The 27,629-nt window shown below is 43.6% G+C and overlaps 2 protein-coding genes across 2 annotated transcripts; both read left to right on the top strand.

Moving 5' to 3' along the window:
• Positions 1-314: 314 nt before the first annotated feature.
• LOC145908602 (uncharacterized) lies at positions 315-5,722 on the top strand. Its single transcript, XM_082995914.1, has 11 exons — positions 315-459; positions 520-602; positions 926-1,103; positions 1,285-1,326; positions 1,450-1,598; positions 1,684-1,760; positions 1,893-1,971; positions 2,288-2,434; positions 5,061-5,126; positions 5,228-5,305; positions 5,439-5,722. Exons 1-11 carry the CDS (start codon positions 423-425, stop codon positions 5,484-5,486), a joined length of 984 nt encoding a protein of 327 aa, XP_082852040.1. The 5' UTR covers positions 315-422; the 3' UTR covers positions 5,487-5,722.
• Positions 5,723-12,772: 7,050 nt separating this feature from the next.
• Positions 12,773-27,067, top strand: LOC145902441 (uncharacterized). The gene is made up of 5 exons (XM_082990410.1): positions 12,773-12,968; positions 14,076-14,142; positions 21,741-21,903; positions 23,589-23,704; positions 25,594-27,067. Exons 1-5 carry the CDS (start codon positions 12,919-12,921, stop codon positions 26,395-26,397), a joined length of 1,200 nt encoding a protein of 399 aa, XP_082846536.1. The 5' UTR covers positions 12,773-12,918; the 3' UTR covers positions 26,398-27,067.
• The last annotated feature ends 562 nt before the right edge of the window (positions 27,068-27,629 follow it).

Genomic DNA, 27,629 nt, shown 5'->3' with positions numbered 1-27,629 from the left:
AACACTATCTCTTTGTCACTTCAAAAAATTAATGTTAATCGTATTAAACAATATCTTATGCTACTAGCCCATTCAAGCCAAACTGGCTTATTTGGTCTCAAACCGCGGTATATTACTTGAAATATAAAGTTGACGGGTTTAAAAAAAATCAGAAAAGTGACTGTGGTGATAAAATTTATATTTTAGTTAGTAATGATGTATTTCATTGGAGTGAACTGATTTGTAATGCAGCATGAGCACAATTGCACAACCCACCAAACAAGCTTATGTAAGATTTCTATGACCAAGCATGGGATTAGTTCTGGAGTTGCGGATTGTGTTGAAAGTTCTCGTGAAAAGCACGTGGGTCTTCACTGCCAGCAAAAGTCGTTGTTGACGTTGTAAGAAATTTTCGAAAACGTTGCACTTACACGAACAAGAAAATGGACATGGAATCCGAAAGTCGGGAGTTCTTGTGGTGTAAGTTTTCCGTTTTAAAATGGTTTACAACTTGTCAAGTTGACATAAAATTTTGTCCAGGTGCAAAGATAGGAGGGAAGGAAAAAGATTACCAATGGGAGGGTCGTGATGATGGTGTTCTGGAGCAACTTGTGTTAAAAAGGGTAAGTTAATATTCTAACTATATATGTGAGTTATGTGTGTACTTAATATTTTATAATGTTGTTATTGTGCAATTGCAGTATAACTTATTTTGCCTGGGTTTGGTTAGGCATATACATATTATAGGTCCAGGTTTTATTTTTGTGTCCCTGAATAAACTGTCGATGGTGTTTGAAAATACACAACTTAAATTTGTTGGTTCTTATTGAATTGGAAGTTATACAACATCTCTTAGATTAACCATTCCCCACAAAAACTTGTTCTGCATCATATTCTGTTTCATATAACACACTTGCAATGTTACTAATCTTTTTGGAAAATGCAGGCGTGCTTGGGAAAAGGTGTAAAGAGTGGTGAAAGGAACCTTGTGGAAGTTACATCCTTCAACCACGCACAAGAGAAAATTGAGGCTTGTATTTGCTGCTTACGCGGTGGTTCCCAAGATGACGTGAACCTTGGTGATTTGACTATATTTCCACCTGCAATCTTCAAGCTCATAGAAGGTTTGGAGTTCACTTATCATGCTTGTTTGTCCTTGTTAGAAATCAGTTTTTTTGTTTATTGCTGGCGAAACACCACTTTACCAAGTGCTGATTATAAAACTAATATTTGGATATATTTTATGTCTGAAGAAGGGTTTTGCTTTTGTCTGATTATTTTTACCAATTTGCTGTGAATTTGTAGGAAGCGGACCTGTTCACTTGGTCGGAAACCACATGCTGCTAGGTATTTAGAGTTTTGAAATAACTTAATACCTTTGTTTTCAGTAGTAAAACATATACATGTACTTGCATATCATGCATGCTTTCGGATGAATTTGAGAGAAAACATTTTGTTACATTTGACAAGATGATGGCGGTGAGCTATCTGATGATGACCAGGAAGACTTTTCAGAGGAAGATGTTTCAGAAGGTGACCTTTCTGACAAGGAAGAAGAAATGGTTGCAAAACTGAAGGAAATTAAAGCAGAGCCACAAAAAGCTAAGACTGCTGCAAAGGTAGAAACCTAACTGTGCTGTTGGTAGATTAATTTGAGGCCAAAATGACCTGTTTTGCAATCACTGTGTATATGTTATTAAAAAGGATGCAAAGCCTAAAAAACTTGTGAAGAAAGAAGTGGAAGAAGAGGACGATGAGGACGATGATGAGGATTTTGATGAGTATGTGATAAATTTGAACAATAAATTTAAAATGGTCTGTAGTATTAAGAACCATGGGCAGGCAAAAGACACCAATATGTTGGTACTTTGTGCCAAGCACTTAATTAATCTACAAAGGACTATTACATTTAGAGAGTTGGATGAAGATGAAGGTATGGAGGAGGATGAAGAGGACGAAGAGCCTAAAGTGGAAGTCAAGAAAAATCCTAAGGTGCCTTGCCAGTTTTTTTGCAAACATGCCATCGTGTTAATTGATATCATGTATAATGAAGTAGATACGCAGCAATGGATAACACACTGACCAAGTTATTAGTGAATGGCATTTTGCGTGAAATGTTTTTGCTGGTTTGCCCATTTCATTACTTGTTTTTGCAACTTTGTTTTTTAAATCAGTTGAATAGACATTTAACCCAAAGATTTGTGCAAAATGCCTGGTGTTGGTTGGTGTTAATCCAGCTTCACACTGGTTATAACAGTATTTAGTTGACCTGCTAAAGGCAAATGACAAACATGTCTGTTACTCGCAGAAAAGAAAAATGGCAAATGGCGAACCAAAAGCTGGAGATGAGAACAAAAAACCAGATAACACCCCTGCTCAAAAGAAGAAGAAAGATAAAGATGAACATGCAACTCCAAAAACTCCTCTACAACAGAAAGAAAATAAAACACCTCAGGTAGGGAATTTTGACGTGTTTAAATGCACACCAAGAACTAATGGTATTTTCATTAAACTTACAGTGATTCATTATTGTAACTCCACTGTGTTTATCTTACCTTATTATAACTCCACTTACATGTACAGCAGGTGTTTTCTTTATTAACTGAAAAAATCACTTATTAAGATTCAATTTTAATAGTATTCACATAATCATATATATTTCACAGTTTATTTCATCTCCCTAAGAGACAACACCAAGATTGTTTGATAACGTAATCATAAAAAGATTTTTTTAAAACTTGAACGAAAAGCCAAAACACGTTCATGAGCGCTTAGCTTTAAATTTCCAATCGGGCCATTAGCGCTTTGTCAAACTGCAAGACACTGTTTTCAACCATCCGGCTGGTGGAGCCAACGAGTTTTCAGGAAAAAAATAGTCGATTGTAGTCCAGGAAACGTCTGCAAGTGTACTTATTTATAAAATCACTTGGAGGTTTGTAATAATGCCCATTGTTGCGCACGCTCTTAACAATGAAACGGAAACTTTTCTTGATATTAAGGACCATTGGCGTGTTTGGTTGTCGACGTTTGTGTTTTGTTGATGCGTTGTTGCGACAAAAGTACTCTCGTTTCACCCGAGGTGCTCGCATAATGAAATAACATCGTTGTGTTTATTTCCTTCTCTGTTCCCGTGCCGGATATTTCCAGATTTTTAATTTTAGACGATTTCATTTAAACTTGGGAAAACGGCGTGTAGGACTTGATAAAAACCAGCTGAAACTGCTGATGAATCACCGCGTGTTTTCGACGACCGAAGATTTGGTACAAAAATGCACCTTGCCGGTTGTATGACCACGGGGTTGTCCATATTTTGGTGTAAATCAGCAAACGGAGAAAATTATCAAAAATAATTCGTGTAAAGATCAAATAACGCGTACTTTCCATCCGCATTACGGGTTTTCCAAAACCCACCGATGCAAATAGCTTCCTTGGTGGAAAATCTTTAGCTAGAAAAACTCTTAAATCGCCTTGCTGTTTCAAAAAAAATTACAGCACGCCGCGCTGGTCCCCACTCGGGTTGCTACATACCACTACTTTTCACACCTGGAAAAGCATCCAAGTCGGACATTAGTGCAGTCCAAAAAACCGTTGGTGAAATGCGTTTTGGCAAATAAGCAAAGAAGGAATTCACCCAGCTACCTACCCTTATAGCGGTTAATTAAAAGTCCCGCCTTTGGTTCGCATACCGCCGTTGACCGCGACAAGCCAGGCGTATGGGGCCGCTGTGCGACCCCGAACAAACCGCGACCGCTTGTCGCACAAAGCTCGTCACTCATTTCCAAATCTTAAGCCCACTTGGCTTAGTCCGCCCGATTGCATTGACGCAAATCGAATCTCCTCAGCATTGTTACGTCGATTGCTCTTCGCGCAACAGGACGACCCTCTCCCACGGCTGCTGTTACCTCCTCCCCCCCTGTCCACGACATCCATCAGTTTTGGCATCTCCTACCTTTCATTGATGCCGTTGAATGAAAAGGGGGCCCATATGATTGGATACAATCTTTCCTATCAGTCTTACAAGCAAAAAAATTGAACGCCGGATAAAACTTTTACCGTTGTTCCACGGCAACAAAGCAGTTTGTGACCTTTCATGGTACCCTTCTGTAACGTAACAGAAAACTGTCTACTAGTTGTCGGAACAGTGCCCCGTTTCTGAGGATATGGAGTGCTAATCCGTGCTTTTACGGTGGATGGTGGAGGACCACCTCCCAGCTAGGTCGACAATTGTGGTTCATATATTTAAATTAAAATACTACACTAAATTGTGCATAACCATGACCGTCAACATTCGCACAGACTTTTATGTTCCATAAACTTATATTAAGGATCACAATTGCCGACCTAGATGTGATATATGGTTGTTTAGCATTTACCTTCTTTTACACGTTTTCCCCGAAATCCTTGATATAAAGAAACTGTATAAACTACCACTGGGCATTTTCCTTCCCCGGGCTTAACCCTCAAAACCCTGGCTAAATCCCATCTAACGAAGCAACGCGCCACAGATCCATCCGACCCGGAAGTTTACTAGTGTTTGCTTTAGCCCTCGAAGACGCGGGGGGCGAGGGACCCAGTGTCCTACCGACGGTCGCCTTTCCCAACGTAGGGTCGTGCGTCTTTTGGCGGCCCGCGCTACTCTGTGCCGCCAAAAGCCTGCTCAAACACTCCATTCCGCGGTTAACGCGCTGCCATTGTACGGGCACAATTGCCAGCCCTTCGCCGCGCCACTCGCCGAGGGCGTTTAATTAGGATCAGAGAGCGCGAACGAGCTGTCGTTTTGCAAACTAGTGAGGCGCGGGAATTCTGTCACGTCCGTTCGAGACGTCGAATCACAATTGCGATTTTGTCTCCCGTATTTCGTTGTAATTCGAATTGTGAACAGTGTCCTTTCCTAATTGTTTCAAATGTACCGAAATCTCTTGAAACTTTTGGTAAATTACTTTTGCTGTTTTTTTAGTGCTAACAAAATTTGAATTGATTGAAATTAAGAAGACTTGGTTGGACATTTTTTTTCGTCATTATTTTGAGTCTTGGTTTTATTTTTTATGAAATGAAATTAAAAAAATGTTCTGTGTATTTAGAGTGGCAAAAAAACTCCGGGCAAAGTGTACGAATCTGTGGATGAAGTGAAGGCGGCGATAAAGAAGGTACGAAACCTCGTGTCATAAAAACTAAATATTGCACTTCAATGTCTGAATACGCATTATTGTACTATTACGTAATAATGACACCGTTTGTTACGTCGCAGTACCCGGGTGGGAAGCCGCGAAAAGAAGATAAGTTTTGCAATTGGGTAAAATCCGCGTTCAAGGTCAAGAACGACGAGGTATGATTGTGTTCACTACGTTCTGTAGTTTGTATCAAATGAAAAGCTGCTGTTCGAAATTTCGAATATTTTTTTGCATTTTGACATTTGTGCGCTGTTACTGATTTTCAATATTTGTCCATTTTACCAACAGTGGATCAAGGAGCTTTGGAAAGCCCACAAGAAGGATCTCGGTGTTTAAAGACGCTTTCACCTCCACCGTATGTTTTTCGCATGCCTCCAACGGTAGCGCCGTTCTTGCAGCACATCGTGTCGCTTTTCTATTTCGTTTTTACGATGTACATTGGTATGCATTCCCTTCGCCGCCCGTTCAATTTCTTTCTCGATTCGTTGCTTTCTCGTCACGTGACGGCGCGTTTTCGGTCGAGCTAGTCGTGACGTCGGTGTGTGAATAAACGAACGCGGTGTTTCATTTTCCACGAGAGTTCGAACGAAAAAGTGAATTCAGCAAGTTTTCAGAAAAAACAGTTCCTCGTGGTTTAAATTTTCTTGTATTTCGAACGGATTATTTCTTCCCCTTTTCAGAAGCTCACTCTGGATCCAGGGTACAGGTTGGTGATATTTTCATACAAGGGCAAATACGGACCTTAGAGGGGCACTTTAAATTTTTGACAAGCCCGAAGTCGTAAACATAAAAAACCTTTCGTGTCTCGTGATCGCATCGCCGACCCTCCTCACCAGAAACCGGGATCGTTTACATCACAAATCACAGTTATTGTTACGCAACAATCCCAGGTATTTGAGAAATGCCGGGCGTTTTGTCCTTCCACGCCCAGACAAGCCATTTGTACACAAACAATCGCTTGTCCTTAAGGTGACAAATGTTTTTGCTTCCGAGGTACTCGGGGTGGCTAAGGTTCGTAAGGGTAAAATGTCACTGCTCTGAAACGAACCAAAGATCTGACTGACTGAAGCACAACAAATTCAATGAATTTTTGGGGTATGGTTGCGCGTTATTTAATCACAAATTAAACTCTACTAAATGGGACGAAAAGTTAACAGGAGCAGTCAATTGTTCTTCAACTTAACAAAGGCAACCTATCTGTTACGATATTTGTAGATGTACAAAAAGGAAGTAAAAATTTTTATACTATGTAGTAGAAATGAGAAGGAAACCACAACAAATATATTTGCGATTTTGAACTCGGAATTAAATATTTGCTGAAAGAATACACGCCGTCCTGCAAAGTCAGCCAACCTTGTCAAGCGAAATCGTTTACAAACAAAAGCACAAAAGAAAAAAATTGTTGCAGCGCAATTGTGACGCAAATTACATGACGTGATAAACCATTTTCAACTGGTGTTTACGCAAGTCTTGCCCAAGGACAATAGCACAATGTCGTGTCGTAGCCTAAACAATTCCCGTGTAACCATACGACCCTTGCATACCGGTTCCATTGTGTTACCCTGTTCAAGATAATACACAACATTATTAATATTCTATGGACGAAAAGTGGCGTCATTGACACTATATAGTTTAACAAACAGACTGACACACCCCTAACGTGGCGCAACGTGCGTGCACGACCCCTTAACGCAGAAACATATGTGACTAACATGACCCCGCCCATTCATGAGCGCAAATTTCCCAAGGTGTTGAAATTTTAATGGCCTGTGTTTTGAGTGTGTCCAAGATGATGTTAATGTGAACAAGACCACAAGTCGCTCCTGAGTGTTTTTTTCTTGCGCAATTCGTGTGTGTGTCGTCATGGTGCTGAAACGTCCAACAGCGATCGAACAACCCCCGGGTCGGGTGATATGCGACCCAAATGACTTAAGTAGAAATAGCTGGAATTTTTATTTGATGATTGAATTCCCCGACATGACTTTCTTGTTAGCGATATAAATGATTTCGGAGAATATTCTTCCCGCAAGGAGTTAAATTAATTTCCCACTTACAACAAATCTTATAGTTTTACACGAAAGCCTCATAAGATATTGGAAAGATCGCTTATGTTAAAGTAAGATCTACTAGATTGGTACATTAGCATCCGAAACGTAACAAAACTTCGTGAGATCGCCAACAGCCCAGGTCAATAAACAATTGGAATTTTCGTGGAGAATTTAAATGGCAGCCGCACAACAGAAGAGGATCGCGGCCTCGTCAACAAAACAAAACAAAACTCTCGGCCGGATGCGGCGAGCTCAACACAAGATAACAAAAGATGGTCGCGCATTGTCTTCCGGAGTTCTACGTGCCAACGATTCCAAGTTTGTCTGTGAATGTTCAATACAGCCGAGGCCCGCAACCAGCGCCAAGCACCCAACCAAAGGTCGTCTTGGAACCTAAATATAGATATCAGGGCGGACTGGAATAGCAGGGAGCTTGTTGCGGTTGTTGGTGGCTTGTAGCAGTTAAGGTGGTTTTGCTTATTGCGTTTTCTGTAAACAAAGCGCCTGACGTGACGTCAGAGGTTTTGCAAAAACTCGCAAATGTTATCGTGTGAGGTCGCAGGGCCAAATTTAGTTCGCAGTTTTGTGAGTTTTTATTGCTATTTTAAGGTGCATTGCTTTTTGTCGCCCATTAGTTAAACGTATTCAGCAAACTTTGAAATCCAATCTGATGCGTACGTATGTTAGCGATTATGTCGGATGTTCTCATGGCGGAATTTTTTGTCGACCATTTGTAAGTGCAGGAAATATTGAAGCCAACTAATCGGATTTTTTAGAAAAAAACATCGCGCCCTTATCTGGAAATGATTAACACCAGGAATGTGAAACGACTTCAATGAATCGGCGCTGATTTTCAAGAAAGTCGATTGCGCAATACCACCTTCCCCTGTAATCAACTCGCTTGTGAAAGATACTCTAGTTACCATAATTTGGACAAAAGCCACTTCTGTTTATCACTAGAGCTTTCGCTTTGAGTACTGACAAGAGGTGCTTCTTAATAATTGACCCACTATTTTCGTCCGCGCGCAAACAAGACTTTCGCAAACCGCTCGCGGCTCATCACAAGTTGTCTTCCGTCCCCCACTCAAAACTGACCGCGTGGTTAACGTCACACGCCGTTTGTAACGTCACACACCCACTATTCGGTACGTCTTCCGAAAGGGCGCGGGTGACAAATTTGTTTGGTGGGTTTTAGGGCAAAATTGGACCGATTGTTCGTAGCAATATTGAGTGAGCTAAAAATTACTTGCCTGTAATTTTTAAACTGTTGGATGACCCAATGTTACAAGTTTTACAATATAATCATTTCGTAACGTACGTTCGCCAATGCCTATGTTGATAAAAGTACGTCAAAGCTTTTGCAATTTTTAAGAAAACTTTCTCAGACTCGCATCGTAACTGACGAATTGCATGCAAGCACAATTCTCCGACTTAAAGTGAAAGATATTAAAAGTGCTCACTTAACTTTCTGCCATTCCAAAACTCTCCAAAGCCATGAATTCGTCGTAGGGCGAATAGCGTAAACCTGTTTTGTCGACCGCGGGAGAAACCTGCAAAAATTGAGAAATTAGGCCACTGATTGAAGTGCCAACAACTTCACACGAAAGCTGTTTTGACAAAACAGGGCGAGGATGTCGATTCAAGAGGGCGTCCCTTCTTTTCCTAACCGTCTGAAATCACTTTTAATGTCCGAGAGTTAGAAACCGGGGTGCCGCGGAGACGCTGTTTATACAGGTAAGGGTCCAGGCTCTCGGCAACCAGTGGGGTCGCGAAAAGGCGAAAAGGGGTAACCGCGGCGTCGCAACGATTCGCGGGATATTTAGCCAATAAATACCGTTTTTGTTTTGTTGGCAAGCATGCGGTTCGATGATGGTCAGTTGGCTTGCAACATTGCAAAGAAATTAAGCTTATGGTTTGCCAAGATATGAAATTTTTTGGTGCAGTTTAGCTATGTTGTTATAATTGCAAAAGTTTTTCAGTACCTAAATGTTAATACGGGGCAGAAATTCAAAATAATTGTAAAAAAAATGAGTAAATAGTTCTATTTTGAACAACCTTATTTGATGTGGTGCCTTTTTACTCAGCGCATATTCCATGAAAAACATTGAGTTGTTTAATTGGTTCAGTTTGCGTGTCTTGTACGCACGGAGCGGTGACATAAAGATGCCATGCAGATAATCTTGCAGATAAAAGATCACCAATATCCTGGACATGGATTTGGTCATTTTATGTCGGTTTCCAACAGCTATAACCGCAAAGAAAATTGTCGGCTTTGTGTCACAGTTGGAAAAATACAATTTTGATTGTGTTTCTGAGATGAAGGTTTTCAAAAAGAATTACTGCTTGGGAGGAAACTATTTTTAAATGAGGAGTCTTTCTTTAGAAAATATGGTCATGTTTTAGGTTTGGCCATATTTTAATTAAAGCTGGTGTAAACCTTCAAACGTATATCGCTACTAGTTGGTGCGTGTACTTTGCATCCAGTGGTTTGAAAGTAAACAACCTTGCCAGATGCTATTGTGACGAAACAAACGACCCGGGCGTTGAGAAGGGCGGGGCTTGCCCTTGACTGGTGCTGCGACCGATTAAACAGCTGCTGGAAAGCAAAGCGCTTGGGAAAGTATTGAAACAATAGTGGAGGCATTCCGACAAGCTCGAGACGTTTCGGGTCAGCGTCCGTTATTGTGCTTCCCTTCGTTCCCGCTCCTTGCAAAACTTCTCGCTGCGAAATTAATCTCGTATTAGCCTCGAGGTCATGTCGGTCGCGAGTTAAAAGTTTTTCATGCCATTTTGCCGCATCTTTTTAATAACGTCTACTTATTTGAAGTGGGAAATTGATTTTCATTCGGCAATCAGTTCTTTTTCCGGTCTATTTACGATACTTTAATCCAACTTATTTCCAGATCATTTTAGTTCAAAAAAGATTTTCGTTAAAAGTCAGAATTTTTCTAAGACTTGAATTCAAAAGGAACAAAACTAAACTTGTTTAAATTCTTAAAATACATATAGCGCATATAATGATGAAACACGGGAAAGGGACAATAGTGTTGTTTTTAATTTGGTAAATATACCTAGTGGTCTACCTCATAAGCATTGACCCACTTCGTTTATACAAGCATTACCTTGTTAGATTGTTTACCTTGGTCTACGGCGCTGCTGGACAACGCCTGGGATCCATAGCCGACGGTACTATTTGTTAACATTTTATTATTGTGTTATGGTACAGTCTATTCCCGCACGGTTGTTGTGACTCAACAGTAGGTGTTTATACAACTTCTCGGGTTATCGCAATATCCCGTTGTTTTTCCCTTTAATAGTTTTGCTATTGTGAATTTAAATTTTTCCCAAATTTAAAACAAATTTTAATTTCTAATGACCTAAGTACACGCGTTTCCCGCTTCTACTTGAACTACTGCTAGCACATGTGGCTAAGCTTAACACAAACAAATTACGTAACAGTGCGCATATTGTTGCGACATAAAAAATACAATGCAGCAAGTAATGTACGTGTTTTGCAAATAAAACAGAAAGGCTAACTTGCGGAAAGTTTAATTGCTTGTTTGAAAATAGTTTCGAATGTAAAATTTGGATGACGTTGTTTCTTTATTTGGATGGCATTGTTCGTATTTTAGTCGCATCACAAACATCAGCACTTCGTTATTGTGTAAGCTTGGGGGCCCCTTCAAAGGGTTAATTTATGGACTGCATGAAGTGATGTGCATTTTGCCGGTTTTGTCGGGTGGTGGCAACAAAGAGCGAGCCATTGCTGCAAACGTTTTTTGTTTGCAAAGCGGTTTTGAAAAGTAAATTTGTTGTATTTTCCTGTAGCTGGAGAGATAAATGCGGTGCTTTTTACTGTTGGCGAAAACGGTTTAGTGTTTTCGGGATTTGCTTATTGAAGGCGAAAAAGATTTTGCTTGATTTTATCAGAATCGTCAGCGTTAAACCAAGGTCAGATTTTTAATGCAGGGTTTGGTAGATCAGTTTCGAAACAAATTGTAAAATATGTATTGGTAATTGTGTGTTTTTTTTGTGGTTTCATTTGGATTTAGATACACAGTTCAAAATAAGTAAGATTTATTTTCTTATGTCTGGTTAATTTTCAGTGTTTGTGGGGCAGACAACCTACCCTCTTTTTAGTCATACGAGAAAATGTTTACATTCGGCTGGCATTTACAACTATGCGATATAAACCTTGGTATATGCCAGTTGATATCTCCAATGGGGAGTTTAATTCCACACGAAGTAGAGCCTGCATAGTCACGCTCGATTTTATGTTCCTAATAATGATTAACCCGCCCTGACCAACAATGCATATGCAACAGAGAAAGTGTTGACATTTGCATTACAGCTCTGGGGTAGTCGAGTGTCTTTTTCCGTTGGCACGTGTTGCTAGGCGCTTCGACAGATTTCTTTCAACCAGCAGAAGACCTGTATGCTCAGCTTTTGTTTATTTTGCGATATTTGTCTGATACTTTTACTTTTGTCAAAGGCATAGTGTTGTGCCCAGTTCCGAAGGAAATACAATATGTATACCCAGTGGCGTGACGATATAAGTCAGTGATTCCCAACCTTTTTATGGTTGCGTGCCACTTGGAGGTAGAACAATTTCGACGCGTACTACCTAGCTGAGTGTTACAAAGTAACCTTTTGATGAACTATCGAACATTTAGAGATCACTTACGATTTTTTAAATTCGAACTGTATCCGCAAATCACGGAAAGGTGTTCATGTACAACCTGGAATGCCGTCGTGTACCACCGGTTGGGAAACACTGCCATAAGTAAACATTGCCTGATCGCAAAGGACAGATTGCCAGACGTTGGAATTGCAAGTTTTCGACATTTACGTTGCTTAACATACATTATGCTGCTGCTTACCGTTTGCAATAGACAAGATGATAGGCAAATAATAGCAAATACGAAATGGAAAACTGCAAATAGAATCGCGTCTTCAAAACTGGTTTATGTAGAAATTAATAGTCACGTTGTATTATGGATTTTAAACGACCGGGATAGTTTTTGAAAAGGATGAATATTGTTATGTGAGAATATATTGGATATTTTTTATGTTTGCACAAACGTAGTAATGTGTTTTAATGTACCACCTTAACTATCTAGATTTAAACACCCGCCATCATAAAGTTAGATGATATGTGCGCAAATTTGGCAACTAACTCCAAGCGATGCCAACTGCATAAAACATATTTTCTTCTTCTTTGTATTCGGGTTCGCGTATCGACGCTACAGCAACCGTTTCATGGCTACGTTACCTTGGATTTCTACATATGTCCGTCTTCGTAGATTTCTTGGCGGCCCTTTTTTTCTTCGCGCGTTTTTCTTGCGCGTCGCGTATGACTTTTTCCCCGTCGTCCCTAATTGTATAATAATAGGACAATCCTGTCGATTCGTGAAGTACGCGATGCCGCGCCTCCAGAAGCGGTGGTGTCGCACAGCACGTTTTTTGGACATCGAGAAGGCGGACACGCTTCCGCCGTGATTAGACTGCGATTTTCCTGTGCACGTTGCAAACTTGCGCGAGGTTACAGCAATTTTGTGCTTTGTTTTCAGATGTGCGATTGGCAGCTGAAAAGATTTTATATAGCTAGCTGTGTTGCAAGTATATAATAGCGTACCAATCGAACTAGAAGAAATAGCACTGCCTCCACTTTGACGGATTTTTAACGGGAATTACTTTGTTCGACAAAATCTGAGGAAATAATGTCTTTCAAACAAAGGAATTGGCTTTCTGTAAGAAGCATTTGTGACATGTAAGTACATTAAGGTGTTTTTATTTTTTCCGTTTCAACGATAACTATTTATCAACGTAGTTTCAAAATATTGTTGATCATTGTTTTAAAGTGACTGCGGCGATATTTAGAACCGATATCAGTAATGTGCATCATGTTGCATGCAAACATTGGGTCATGTGCGAACCTATATTTCTATATGCGCATTGCCTCAATGCACATCAAATTCGGATAATAAATGGTTGGCAAAAGCTTTTGCAGGCAGCATTTGCGGCTTTCAATCACATGCTTGTTCTTTCGTTCAAATTATATCTGTTTCATTCGGAATGGCACCAAAATACACGAACAGATCGGTACTTTGCGATATACGCAGCGATAGCATCATACTCGCGATAGTGGATCCTTCTGGTTGAACTCATGGCGATGTTACCAGAAATTTGCCGCGGTACACATTGGTCTCTCGTCATCGCCAATGTTGATACATGTTTTCTTTTGAGTTTTTGTCAATTATGGAGTTTTATCTTAGCTTTTGATCCTATGTCAAATAATCGAAGTACTTCTAAATCCTGGAGCGCGGCCCGCGATGAAAAAGGGAGGCCTCTCACATGATCGAGTAAAAACCATAATTCCTGCCTTTGATTTTCATGCTAAGTTTTATTGCAAAGGTTTAGGAAATTGTGGGTGACCGGCCTGGCATTTTCTACGATCAAGCGCACCCAACTGAGTGCACACAAGCCTGCGTTTAATGGCTAAACATCACGCAAAACACCGCGCTTAAGTAAAGTTTACCAGATGCAGTAAAACGCATTGTGCTTTAAGGGGGCGTACACCTACTGCAGGAAAAAAATGACACAAGTTTGCTCGTTAATCCTCTGTTTCCATTGAAGAGATTTCAAGCTTACGAGTGCAGTCGTGTGCGCGTTTTCTGTAATGTGGTGCTCGCTTGCCTACGAGCCTTGAGTGGCTTTGTCTCTTTCCGGGCGCGCGAATGCGAAATACCATTAATTCCGCGAAACGACAAGATTAAAACGCGCGCTGCGTGTTCGATACAGAATATGTGATTCGTTGTGCAATATCTGATCCGACTCAAGATTTTCCGACCGTTTGTAAACCCAGTCTTGTTTGCAGGTTCACGATAGTCTTTATCTTCTTCCTGATGTTTCAACCCAGTCTTCAGAAGCGACGGAAGAAAAGCGTGAGTCACATAAGTTTTATACATACACGCATTATAGAATTATTATTGGTCATGTTGCTGCAGCATTTGTTACCGTAAACGGACCGAACCGTAAGACTGCTATGTTGAGTTGCTGTTTTACATGGAAAAACTTATGCAGCACATACAGTGCGTTATCAGCGCAACAGAATTGTCCGCATTCATTTGTCGGCAGCAACAGAGGTCGCCCGGTGTTTTACCGAAATATATGTTATAGTCGCGATAAGAAGGATCCGTATCAGGTGCTTTGTTTTGCGCGGTTTGTCGCGCACAGGCGTCCACATACGTTACTACGCTCGTGCAATCAAAGGCGGTAAATCGGTCGCTAATTGCTTGTAGAACGGACGCAGCCTTGTGCACATATGGGCCCCGCACAATAGAAACCCTTTGCCTGTTTCGGGGATCAAAGACCGGACAGATGCTGCATCACCGGCCCGCCTTTTTCCTGTCACCTTTCGCAGAAATGCACGTTTGAACAACAAATGCCGACACGTGAAGTTATCACTGCGCTATAAGTTACCTCTGTAATTGATGCCCTCAGTCGTTTGAATACATAAACACAGCTTGAATCGTAGATTTGGGGCGAGCGGGTGGTTTCGGAGACGTGGGTATTATGTCAATTGCACGGATCAGCCTGTCGCCCTGAAATGCATTTTGGGAGTGAGTCAAAGGAGCTTGCGACAACCGCGGCATGAGAAGGAACGCAGTAATAGAGCACTTTTGGGCCCGCGGTTGGTTTTATACGTGCGCATTACCAAATCCGAAACACGTAAAAGCAATTGCTGTCCGTTTAATTTACGCGGAGAAATGCGCGCTTTTTGTTGACTGGGAGTTAAAACACTTATCGATCCACGATAGAAATCTTCCCTTATCCTTTTAAACTGGAATAATCGCGATACTGAATTTATCTTTATTAGCTGTAGGACTGACAATGACGGATAAATAAATGGTACAGATTTGCTTGTTATATGAAGTGCGTTGATTTTCATTTTTAAGTGAAAAACACTTAAATCATAATCCCTCGACAACCGTTGTCGAAATTCCGTTTCACTCTCAAATGGGCGTCGGCTCTTGCCCCAACGACCTTGATGAGTTTCTGCTACAATTTTCAGTGTCGAAGCCTTTGATGAGCAACTCCGGTACTCTCTGTCGCTAATTTTAGTTCCCCAAAGGGCGAAGGCAATTTGGGCGCTTACGATCGGGCGCTGGGCCCAGAACAATTGCGGGCCCCCAGACGGCGATCTTTGGTATCGAAACAGGCGCAGTTGGAAGTTGTAAAATTCGGCAATTTGGTGAGATCTGTCTCCATTTCGGTCATTTCGTTTGTTATGTCGCGCACGTAGGGAGAGTTTAGGACCCATGGGTGCACGTAGAAACCTTTTCAAAGCAAAAGTTTGACGTAATCTGAGGTAACTGACAAAAATAACAATTACAGGATAAAAAAGCGTAAAAAACAGTAAATTTGGGGATATTTGCCTTCATATACGAATATTTATGCCGTGATGAAAACCGATTCCGATCTATTTTGACGTAATACCCACGAAATAGTGTTTTGATTTGCTTACTAAGAGTCCCCGAGTTGATACTAAGAGTAAATTCATTGTTGGTTACACTGGATCTTGCCCAGTCAGCTCCTGTCTTCGCGAATTGATAAGAGTATAACAGGTAGACACGTTCCTGAAGGAAGAGACTCCCATCGCCACAGATAAGTGTCTGCGGGAAACTGATAAATTGCGGCCACATTCGAATCCGAACTCTCAATATTGCTTACCCAGTGTTAATGAAAGAAATGCCATTGTTATAGTTCTTCATTATTTTATCTGTGGTTGCTTTACAATAGTAAACACTTCGGGAAATACGTTTATTTTGTTGAACTCACCCGTTGTAGAGTTCACGGTCCCCATGTATGAATTACCGACAATGGTCGCAATTCTTGGCGGTTATGCAACGACCTTAAATAACAGCTAGTGTATTTTGTCCCTTTGAAAAGGCGGTGTAATGTTGTATTTCGACATAACGATCTCTTTCAATTCGCCGCGTTTTTCAAAACATTTTCCAGATCTTGAATCCACATCGCTTGTGTAAACCCGGGTCGTCATTATAGAACTGAAATTGAACATTTGCAGCCCCCTGAATGCGACATGATGTCGCTTAATGTCCTTTCTCCAGTGCCATATGTAATTTCCTTAAGCCATCTTGCAGACGCGTTAAGGGGAGTCGGTGTCTTCAAACATAATTTATAAATTCATAAACGCGTGGCCGGCTCAACTATCTTTCCTCGTCGCCCTTCGCTCGGCCCATCCAAGAGTAATCGTCCATTTTTGTCCGAACGCGCTATTCGGGGCAATCACAGCTCAGCGATTGCCTGATTGCGCCGGTGACACAGAGTCAATTGCCGCTGTTCTCTCAATTCCGTGATAAGGGATCGAATGTCCACGCGCTGACGTGATGTGTTTTTTGAGCGCCCCGGTCGGACATCGAGGCCAATATTAACATTAGAATTACGGAGGGCATCAAATTTTGGAAATTATTGTTTCAAAATCCAAGCTGACATAATCGGAACATTTTAACGCAGAATGAGCGAATGTCAAATATCCCTGTTCATGGCCTAACAGTCGTTCACAAGTTACCTTTCCAACAAAGCACTAAATGACGTCACAATGTAATTGTGCGGGGAGTCGTTTGAGATCGGCGGGTGAACTACACCCAGGGGGTCACCATGGGGCGTGGAAACCCCATGCTGCCAAAAAATCGGCGCCTTCCCTTCACGTCAACATGTTTACGAACTCTCTTGATGCTTCAGTCCCATCTAACTTTTTCCCTCTAGCTCCCTCTCTTCAAACTAATCAATTCATTTCATTTGTGCTTGACGCAATAATTTGTTATTTCTGCGGTCAGGTCATTTTGCTCCTTGCGTCACGTGGATAAAAGGGACCTGGGTCGGTGACGTAGCGCTCAGCGTATAAAAACACATTTGCCTCGACTGCGTTCAATGGGCATTGCTTCTGTCAATGCGCGAAACAAAACATAATTAGTTTTCACTCGTTGTGATTATCCGTGCAAAATTTTGTATCACCACGACTCAGCAAGTTTCAAATTAATACAAGAATAAATTAAATCGCCCAGTATTATGGAAAATACAATTCACGTAAGCGCGATTTGTTTCACAGCAAGGCAAAGAAAACCAATAAAACCGCCAGCCCGAAGTGTTAATTACTCACCTCAAAGCTCACTCATGCCAACGCGCCGAGCCCCACGTCCGTCCGAAGATGACGTGCAGATAGCCGGACAAGCCGCTGTATCGCTTTGCACTTGGCAAGTCGTTGCTAGCCATAAGGGTGGTATCCCCTTACCGGCTCGGAGCAACTAGTGCTGCGCAGCGTTTAGGAATGCGGGCTATAAAACCGATTCGATCGCAATGCGATAGCGTTAATAGATGCAGCTGGCTGTTCCCACAGTCGATAGTCACTACCCGAAAAGGCGGTGATTCACGGACGGTTACGCAATGTGGGATCGAGTCCAGTCCAGTCCAAGAAGAATGTTGTATCCTGCAGCAAAGTTAAGGACGCTGACCAGCGACTACCATTAAGCCTTGATGGACAAAAATGAACAAAAGGCGTGTTTTTAGGTTCGCATTGTGGCAGGCAGTGGAATTACCTTGCATGCAACGAACACGCGCTAATGCAACCCGGGATCACACCGTACACTCGGGGTGGCATTTTCCTTCTATTGCTCGCGCGCCACTGTAACGGCAACAGTAAATGCAACACATTGTTCGACCCCTAATCCCCCTGGCTTGTCTGCAAACGTGCCGCACAATACAACTGCTGCATTGACGCGCCCTTTGACAGCTAGGACAGGTGAAAACGCTTTAACTGTTAGTTAGACGGAGCCGCCGATGGGTATATTCTCCCCACTGGGCCAACAACGAACCCCAGTAATGCCACGGCGTGCCGGGCGAGTATCCAATGACAGGTGTTGGATCGTTTCGTGTTGCGTCACATCGAAGTCGCGATTTGGCAAAGTTTCGACAATGTGCCACAGTTGCGATTGTGCTTTGTGCTTCCACAATCGTTGCTTGTTCTGTTCGTGTTGTTAGTTCGCCAATCGCTCACCACGTTAGTTATTTGCCCTCCCTAAAAGTCAAGCTCAATCCCGTGTTATATGTAGCATTCAGAGTGAAGTCCGGTACCCTTTTTTGAAGGTTATATTTTTACCCTGTGACATACGCAGCTGTCCTCCGCACTGATACAGTATAAACTCCCCTCGTGTGAGAAATCCAAGCAGCGAGCGTCGCGCAATCGTTTAACTGATACCTTAGCACTTTCTATATCCTATTTGAGGGGAAAAACAGATGTGTGGATTTAATATTTCGATGCTTCCTCCCGAAGGCATCTTCATCAAACCTCCCCATATCGAGCTCTTGTGTAAATTGTTTCGTCGTTGTTATCTCGGTTTCTTGACTGCTCCGGGTTTTTACTTTATATACAAAGACTACATTTCTCACTTTGCATGTCAAGATGATCACGGGCGCATTAACAACCACAATACATCCACGCATTCCCGCAAACACGGCTGCGGCAAACGCAGCGCTGTTTACCCGAAAAGTCAAGTGGCGGCATACGCCGCAATGTAAATTTAAATTTACTAGAGTTGTGGCGTAAATTTGTACACAAGCAGTTGCACCACCCCATCACGATACCCCGCCCATCTTGTGCTCCAAACAACGATCACACATACACAGAAGGGGTGCCGCCAGGCCTTGAAGTGGGTTGGGGTCACCACGGCCGAACAAAACGTAAAAGCCACGATCCAGAGGGTCCCGAACAAGCAACGGTGGGGTAATAGGTGGCAGCTATTTGCGTTCCATCGCCCCACCCGCTCCAAAATACGCGCATCCGGACTCCAGGGGACTACGCCAACCGGGGGGCCTTTTTAACGTGGAAGTGGACCCTCGTGCTGCTTGCCAGCGGCACTTTCAAGCGCTGGGACTGTTTAAAGCTGTTCACCCCAAAGCGGACGCCGCTTCAGTGGGCTCAGGCGTCGCGTAAACCCGTGCCAGTCAAAATAGCCGATTAATATTCGAGATAAACTACGCGGTCAGCTTCCTGTACAGCCTTCAGTTCAAAGGGAACAGCGGAAGCGGGGGCTTCGGCAGTTAGGTCCTATTGCGCAAGTAATTTGCTTCCTTCACGAAATGGCCCGGGACAAGATACGGTTTGGCAACGGTTCTTTGGCGACTTCAGTTTAGCATTTTAGTATCTAAGTTTAAACTGCTCTACATGTTTCGTAATACGAGGCACCGAAATCTTGCCAATAATTCACTGAGTTATCAAAAAGCTTTGTGAGCTTATCGGCACAAAGTTAAACGGTTTACTCTGTGATACGTACAACCACGCCGCGCCATAACGGAACATTACGGTCACGCTTTTTTCCCGTTGTGTTGTAACTCCGTCGCAGTGGCACTATAACAACACACCTTCAATTAACCGACGTGTGGCCTGGGCCGTGTTCCTATATGTCCGATCATCAAAGCAATAACGGTTTTATATTTCATCATTTAAACACCAGCGCCGAGCAGATGTTACCTCGCGCGAAAATTTGGTTTGTTCGCGTGGCGGACGCGGCAATTTTAACCTTTGGCGCGCTCAGTAGCTCTGGGTGTTTGATTTGAAAATGTCACCCCCATCGCCTTGACGTCGCCAATCTATAAACATAAATATCGCACCCAAATGAACGAGCCGGCGAGCCATCATGGCGTGTCCTCCTACCTCACAGCATAAATATTGATTGCGACGTTAACATTTGACAAATCTTGTGGGGTGAATAAATGTGCACAAACATGACGTTCGCTTGTCGGTTGTTGTTTAATACGAGCACCACAATTGGATGAAAGAAAATTACGTGGAAACTACTCAACACGGTGAAAACACTTTGCCTGACCAAAAACGTCAAGTTTATGTTATGTATTGAAAACGCACGCGTAGTTACAACTAGGCGTCTACTGGTCGGCGTCAACCTTTGTCCTGCCGGTGCTGGCGCGCGTCCGACCCGTGAGGCCGTAGAGGGGCATTTGAGCGCAGCGAAACTTCTCGCCCCCTTTCCTTAGTCAGTACCCCAGCAACACCCGCATGGGGACGGTCGAAATAGGAGAGAGCATAGGCAATTAACTTTCCCAACTGCTACCCACACCCGGTGTGTCATATTTCCCATTGCCTCCTTCACGGCCGAGTTACATAACAGTCACCACTCCAACCGCCCGGATAATTGTAGCAAGTATGTCCGAAGGCTCTCGCCTCGGGGTTACGGCCCCCGCGCGTGCCGCCTATTGTGGGTTAAATGCGCCCTCACATTCCGCCGTGATGATTAGTTGTCACAATGAGCCGCGGGACGAAATGTTTTTTTCTTTCTCGTTAAATGGTGGCGACGAACGTCTTTTCCTACTTGCGGGAAACCTCTTTCAGGTACGGTATGCAATACAGATGATGGAACTTTCGATTAGAAAAGTTGCCCGTTGCCTGTTGCGCGTGCATCGCCAAACGTAAACACCCACATATTCGGCGGTTATTATGTTTGCGATTTCTTAACAAAATCCTAACGGTCAGAATCGAGACAATGCCGTGACAAGGGGGTGCGATTATTGATCCTGGGGGACGTGGTGTCGGCGTGAGAACGGGGATCAGTACGTCAGGCGGTCCCTGATGACGCAGGCCCACTGAATAGGGGCCCGTGTTGGGTAAATTGCAAATCAAATGTGGCCTGCATTGTGCTTGGTCGAGGCGTCACCTCATTCGAACCCGGGGATTTGAAAAGCTCTCTTGGGTCGAAACGGGGCCGTCGGGCTTACAACGACCCCAAAACATCACCTTCTGTGTCGTTCTAAGCACAAGGGCAGTGGGACACCATTTTGTCCGCGGGGCTCCGGATCATGTGCACCCGTGTTATGCGTAGAGCCATTTGCATCCTGTAATATAATTCTACCTGTTTGGGGGCTTAGGGTTTATTACATGTGGAGCGGCATCCTGTTTTTTGACCGAAGTCCCGGTTTAGGAAGAGATTCTTCCAGTTTAGAAACTAAAAACTTGAAATTGTACTCCGTCGAGAAGGCTCTTGAGTTTACATCGGAATGTCCAACACATCCTTTGGGGTTGTTTGACCAACTCTGATGTTCCGAGTAAAAGCATGCAGTCTGGATTGCATTATTTGTAGAGAGGACCCGTATGAGTTCAATAGCTTTTACTTTTCTCGGCTCGGGCCGCAAGATCGCGTTCTGTCGACGCGTCACGTTGTAATCCCCTCCTGGGGCAATCTAATTGCAACGACAAACGGCGATTGTCGAAATTACGTGAGATCTTTGCCAATTTGTTGCCCGATGCAGATAAACACCTCGGCAGAGGTATGTTAGTGGCGATCGAACGACTTTATGGTAGGAATTGCTCTGCGCGGGTTGCTGCAAGTGGCCAATAGCTTCATTGTTATATATTTCCTTGTTATACTTACTCCTCATGTCCTTACTTTATACCTACATCACTATTGTTCGTTTTTACTCAGTTCTCAACAGGCATTTTTTATTTCCTCAGATCGATGACGATCTACGCATTCACTTGCAGAGTGAAATCGGTATGGATAGCGTGAGCGTGCCTACGACGCGATACTATGAGATTTACTCGCGGACGACAGGGATGCGAGTCCAGATGAAGGGAAAACGCGTGAATGCAAACGGGACGGTCGGCAGCAAATACGGTGAGACTATCTGAATAGGAATAATTGTATCAGACACGTAAAAGAAAAATATATTTACAAGTTGGTTGCTGATCAGTTCAGCTTATATATTCAACTGTCGGGTTTCTGCACTACGTGCGCAAATAAATATCAAGTGCTTGAGCCGTTTTTTTGAGGTCAAAGATAAAACAGGTGTGACTAGTAACATTTGGGTTGGTAGATTTGCATGTCAATATCGCCAAAACCGATAAGCTTCAAGCCGTCTTTTGGGGTCCGATCAAATGGGACGGAAAGCAGCGCGCCTTCATACTGAAAATAAACATCGGTTTAAGTTTTACCGCATCACTGTTTGTTGATCTCGGCGCCGGAAACCTCAACATCACGTTAGCGAACCTGCGGCACCTTTGCGGCTCCAAAGAAAATTAACTACGTGCAATTTCTTGTCGTTTGTGCTAGTTGGGTGTTTCTGAAAACGCAACCAAGGAGTTATAAGTTCGTTTATAGTAAAAAAAAACCTTTAGGTGAGAATGTTATCAAATCAATACAAATGATTCAATTATATTAAGTAACAAAACAAATCGAAATGCAGTAAACGTGGTTTTTCTGAAAAATTTGTCTTTTTTTCAACTTTATCACCGACAGTTGTTGCAAATACAACGTATTCAGTCGAAAGGTAGTAAACAGATGTTCATCATGTGAATAATCTCGCCAAACAAACAAATTTCCTTGGCGATCGAACGTCGGCCCTCGGTTGGCTACCCTTGTGCGGTTCCGAAATTTAACGCAAGGCCCTTTCTGACACTTCGGATTCCAGCGATTGATGGATTGTCCGAGCTGTTAACATTTGATTACCAACAAACGTCTTCAACTGTCCCGGGGTTGCGAGTCTCCGCGGGCCGCCGGTTTTAGGTTGTGGGAATTCTATTGTCCGTGAACTAGAGTCACGAGCAGTCGGACATGTTTTAGAGAGCCCGAAAGATTAATGGACCGTTGACTGTCTTTTCACTGCGAGGGGAGTGGAACATTACTAAACGTGATCCGATTTACCATTTTACCCTATTTGACCTAAATTCCTAGAAAATTGTTTTGTTAAAACTTGATTTAATTAGCAAATGTCTAATATAAAACGGGATGGTTTGACAGAAAAGGATATGGAAAGACCAGCGGTTCCGTGTTACGTTGCAAACTTAAGCGATTCTTCCAAATTTAGTGATGCGTTTTGTCTGTAATTCTCAGCTCAAGTCACAAAACAAACAAACGGTTGGGCGAGAGTGATGTGAGTAAACACACCTCATAATTCGCGTAACTTGCCCACGCGACCGTCGCTGTTCAAATTTCAATCTTTTTCACTTTCTTGAATTGGGGCGGCGATGGTGTAACTTTGACGCCCTCCGATCATTTGTCGTATGCAGAGGGCGCCTGTCACTGGGGGGTGAGCGATGGGGCACCGGAAAAATACGATGCCCGCATGTTTATTTGTTCGATGCGGCGCGAGACGGGCATTTTGTCGTCGCGTTTGCACTATTTGTTGCGGCCTGTCAAACGTCGGTTAAATGATACACCTGTCAGCGGGGTCGACTGCCCGGCGAACCGGCCTCTAAAGCTGTCAAGTTGTTGCCCGCTATCTGTTTCACAGAAGCGATTCGCTGCCGATTTGTTGATCTTTTCCGTGAGTTTACTTAAACAAGTATTTTGTTATTCTACAGCAAAATTCGCCTTCCAGTCGTACTCATTCGGGGGACACATCGTGATCAAGGGTGTACACAGCAAACGTTACTTGTGCATGAACAAACGGGGAAGATTGATCGGTCGGAAGATCAAGGTAAGAAAAATTTAAACGTAATATAGCGTTTACTTTTTATTTTGTGCTGTGAAGTAACCGCGCGGTTACATACAAGTGAAATGAACGTTAAAACCAAGGGTTGTATGTCTCCCAATCAGGGTGGCCTGGAGTTTTCAAAGCCCAATTTTAAGGTCTTGTACCAACACCAAAGTCACGTATAAAACCACATCACCCATGGGGGCGGGCTTCGACGAAATGCAAATTGTCCTCAAAACCAAAACTACCTTCATCCATCACCCAGGGGACGGGGAGAGAGAGGGGTCGTCTACCCCGACTACTTGAATTAGTTTTAAATTATATAACCTTATATAACGGATAACTTAATATGACGCTACTGCTCCCTTGGACCACCTGCTTTGAAAAGTAAAATTTTCAGATCTTTCACATTAAAAATTTACGCGGTCCAAATTACACCGGCCATTTCGCATTCGGCCGATCAGATAAATCAATGATCGCAAGAATCGTGCGAAAACCGACGCGCTTGACTGACAAAAGTCAGCCATGCGTGATTATCAAACGCGACGCGCCAGATTTAATAGCCGTGAAACTCGAGGCGTGATGTAACCGTGGGAGAGTTCCGCGTGTCGCCGTCTAGTTTATACATGTGGGAATAAGCTAGTTAGTTTTCCTCTTAACCCTTCCAAGACTCAGTGAGACGCTGCTTTAACCTCTCGAGTGTGGCGGTTAGTCACAGGGGTTTGAAAAGTCTTTTGTTTGTCCACTGGACAGGTGCTTGCGAATGAGGCCGCTTGGATGCGAGTTTGCGGTGTCGCACGCCCTAACGATTGCTCGTTTGACGAAACGACATTTCTTTAAACAAATGCCCCAGGGGCGACAGCGGCGTCTAACAACCGTGACAATGCACAAAACCTCAAGGCCGACTTTGAAACAACATTCAGAAGGGTCGCCGCTTCAGCAGTTGATTTGCCCTCCGGAGTCCTCGCGGAACCCCCAAAACGTGTCAGTGTTTAATGGCGCGGGCGCGTGAAGCTTTTGCAGGCGCGACACGGTTGTTTTTAATAGCATTCCAGGCCCGGGCCACTGCGTCACTTAATACCAGGCACCAAGTTAGCGCCGATTGCCCTGAGTGTACTTTGCCGCCCGGGTTAGACGTTTTCTCATCGCAAAGTGAGAACATTTATTCGGCAACCTACGTATGCATAGTGAGGCAAATGCCGTTAGAAGCACTCTCTCATTTGGTGTCCACAATGGAATTAAAAGTGTGTGTAGGAAAACTTGAACATTTTGTCTCATTTATTCATCAGACCAAATCACTTTGGACAAATATATGACATAATCCAAATGGCGCAGAAAATTCATCCCGCCAAAAACATCCCGCGCCAGCCACACTAACACTGCAATGAGTCAATGAAAACAGGGCGGAGGTTCCGATGAAAGTTTTTGCGTTTTGGGACATCAGCCGTTTCCACGCGCGGGTTCCGGGCTCTCCCGCGGCCCGAGTGATTCAACTTTTGTGCACAAAACACAACCAACCAGTGACAAGCGCGCACCGATAGCGATCAATGGAATCAACACTCGCACCTATGCTCAAACAGCCATCTACGTCATCGGTGACGTGGGTGGGTGGTTAGTCACGACCTCGTCAAAAGTGGGTCATTACTTATGTAATATTTCGCGGCGAACTTCCGTCGCGTTTGTTTGAAAAATTCAGACGCGATTTTCGGAGTGGGTTGTCTCATTTCTGAAAAAAATTCGTCATTCTGTTGTATGGTTCGTCCAAACTGGGCATAAATAACCTAACAAGACTTCAATCAGTTCTTCAAAATAAGGCTTTTCGTGTAAATTTATTCAACCGAGCGTTGGTTACGATGTATGTTCACAAACTAAAACTTCCTTTGCTTTTGCAGAAGCGCGTCAATAAGCTGTGCGTTTTTACCGAACGCTTGACCGAGCTATACTACGACATATTCAGCAACTTGCGCCACCCCAGCTGGTACGTCGCCTTTAAAAAAAACGGTAAACCGAAACGAGGTGATCGGACTGCCATCGGCGAAGACGAAATCCTCTTCATGAAGTTACCACTAGCTCAACGAAAAGGGGTGAGCCCAAGACTCAAATTCCCCCAGATAATAAAAATCTGGAAGGAAATTCGCGAAGGCTACATAAACCGCACCTACAGGGGTGCCATGAGCGGTAAAGAGGATACCGTGCAATTCCCCGGGGACGATGTCGGGGCTGCTGTGTCCACGTCTGCCCAAAGACCAATGTCAGACCAGCCAGCAAAGAGAGACTACCAGCTTGAAATTCGCCGGAACATTACACGGATTCTAACAGGGGAGTTGGAAATTACCTTGCCCCCATCTGGAATTTATACAACCGCCGTCGAGTTTTCATCGCGCGGCGCTAAAAAGAATAAACGCAAGAACAAGAAGAAAGGAGGAAAAAGGCGGAACAGGAAGAAAAGCTCGAGGCGCAGTAAGATGTCCAAAAACAAAGACTTATCAACGAATCTCGAAGGGAAAGGAACCCTAGAGCCCCGGGAGGTTGCCACCCATCCCGAGCGACCATCGGATCCACCGACTATTCCGTCCTTGCTGAAAAATAGGCGGACGACAGTTTCGGAGCATGCGCGACGCAACAGGACTAAAACCTCGAAAAAACGCTCGAAAGCGCGTCGACAGCGCAACAATAAAAAGAGAAATAGGACTTGATGAATCGGGCTTTGCATCACACGTTGTGCCTTGTCCCTGTTCTTCGTCATAAGAAAACGTGCATTGGAAGTTGAGCCCGGTACGGAAAAAAGTTTCAAAATGTTGCGCGCACCGCTGCTCCACACACATTCCTACGGATCCACATCCGGCCATTTTCCAGTTCCCTGGTTTCGGTGGTGGGCGAGAGTAATATGTTTTTCCCGTCATGTGCAATATAGTCTCCTCGCCGAGTGTTGTCGTCTTGCTTTCGCCCATCGCACCCCCTATGTACTCGTCCGCCACGCAGAACCTTAACGCGATTGACGTCACGCAACGTCGATACTTCTACCAGAAATTGCTACTGCGATTCCGCACAATTGCTTGGTGTCTATCGATAATACTCTCAGAAATATTGACGAATCATTCTGTTTTTGGTTTTGCATTTGTGTGTATTGGGATTTGTACACCGAGTCAGCGACGTTTATGGTGAAAAATGACTTTCGAAACTGGCAACCGTACGCAACATACAGTTGTTGGCTTGCATTAAATCAGATACAGAAACGGTGTTTTTTGCAACGTGTTATCGCTTTTCCACGCAAAGCCATCGTTACCACTCGGACTCGAACCTTTCTCTTCTCTTCCCTTTTTATTCGTTGTCTTTTCTATTTATTCTATTCAATAAATTTTCGTTGTTAAAGTCTTTGTTGTCGGACATATAAACAGAAGCATGTTGCCCACTGCCACGATGTTAATGACAAGGGCTTGGCATTGATTACAGGAACGTGATTTAGTCCCCGCTCCCAATGAGGGTTACTGTTACAGTGGCGCGGTCGATGTTGGCCAGGATCGTATACCAGGGTTGTGCCTCACCGGACGCCCGACGTGTCGAGAATAATCGGCGCGACAACCAACGTAGGAAGCAAGGCGTCCCTCCGGGCTTGCACAAATAAACAACCCATTCACGTGCGCGCGTGCTGACTACAACGCCGCGGCCATTGGCATGACACAGCTTCCGTCGCCCCTCCACACACGACTGCGATTGAACACTCGAAGTTTGCGTGGAATCAATAACAATATTGGGGCCGGGCTGTCGCTTCGACCGCCGTATAAATAGCGCCCGGTTATTTATGGCTTTCCTGCTCGGCGCCCCGATGGTCAAAGTTTTTTTTACGCCACTTATCGCTTTGAGCCCGATTACTATCGAGGCCGATCGTCTGGCCTGGTTGGCCGCGATCATACGTGAGTTGCTCGGC

This window comes from Ascidia mentula, chromosome 1, assembly GCF_947561715.1.
Source record: "Ascidia mentula chromosome 1, kaAscMent1.1, whole genome shotgun sequence".
Classification (NCBI taxonomy): Eukaryota; Metazoa; Chordata; class Ascidiacea; order Phlebobranchia; family Ascidiidae; genus Ascidia; species Ascidia mentula.
This window is presented reverse-complemented; position numbering and strand designations above follow the sequence as displayed.

Coding starts and splice junctions, on each gene's coding strand:
- LOC145902441 (XM_082990410.1), top strand. CDS start 12,919: ATGTCTTTCAAACAAAGGAATTGGCTTTCTGTAAGAAGCATTTGTGAC. Junction 12,969..14,075: donor GTAAGAAGCATTTGTGACAT/GTAAGTACATTA, acceptor TCTTGTTTGCAG/GTTCACGATAGTCTTTATCT. Junction 14,143..21,740: donor AGAAGCGACGGAAGAAAAGC/GTGAGTCACATA, acceptor TTATTTCCTCAG/ATCGATGACGATCTACGCAT.
- LOC145908602 (XM_082995914.1), top strand. CDS start 423: ATGGACATGGAATCCGAAAGTCGGGAGTTCTTGTGGT. Junction 5,127..5,227: donor TGAAGGCGGCGATAAAGAAG/GTACGAAACCTC, acceptor GTTACGTCGCAG/TACCCGGGTGGGAAGCCGCG. Junction 5,306..5,438: donor TCAAGGTCAAGAACGACGAG/GTATGATTGTGT, acceptor TTTTACCAACAG/TGGATCAAGGAGCTTTGGAA.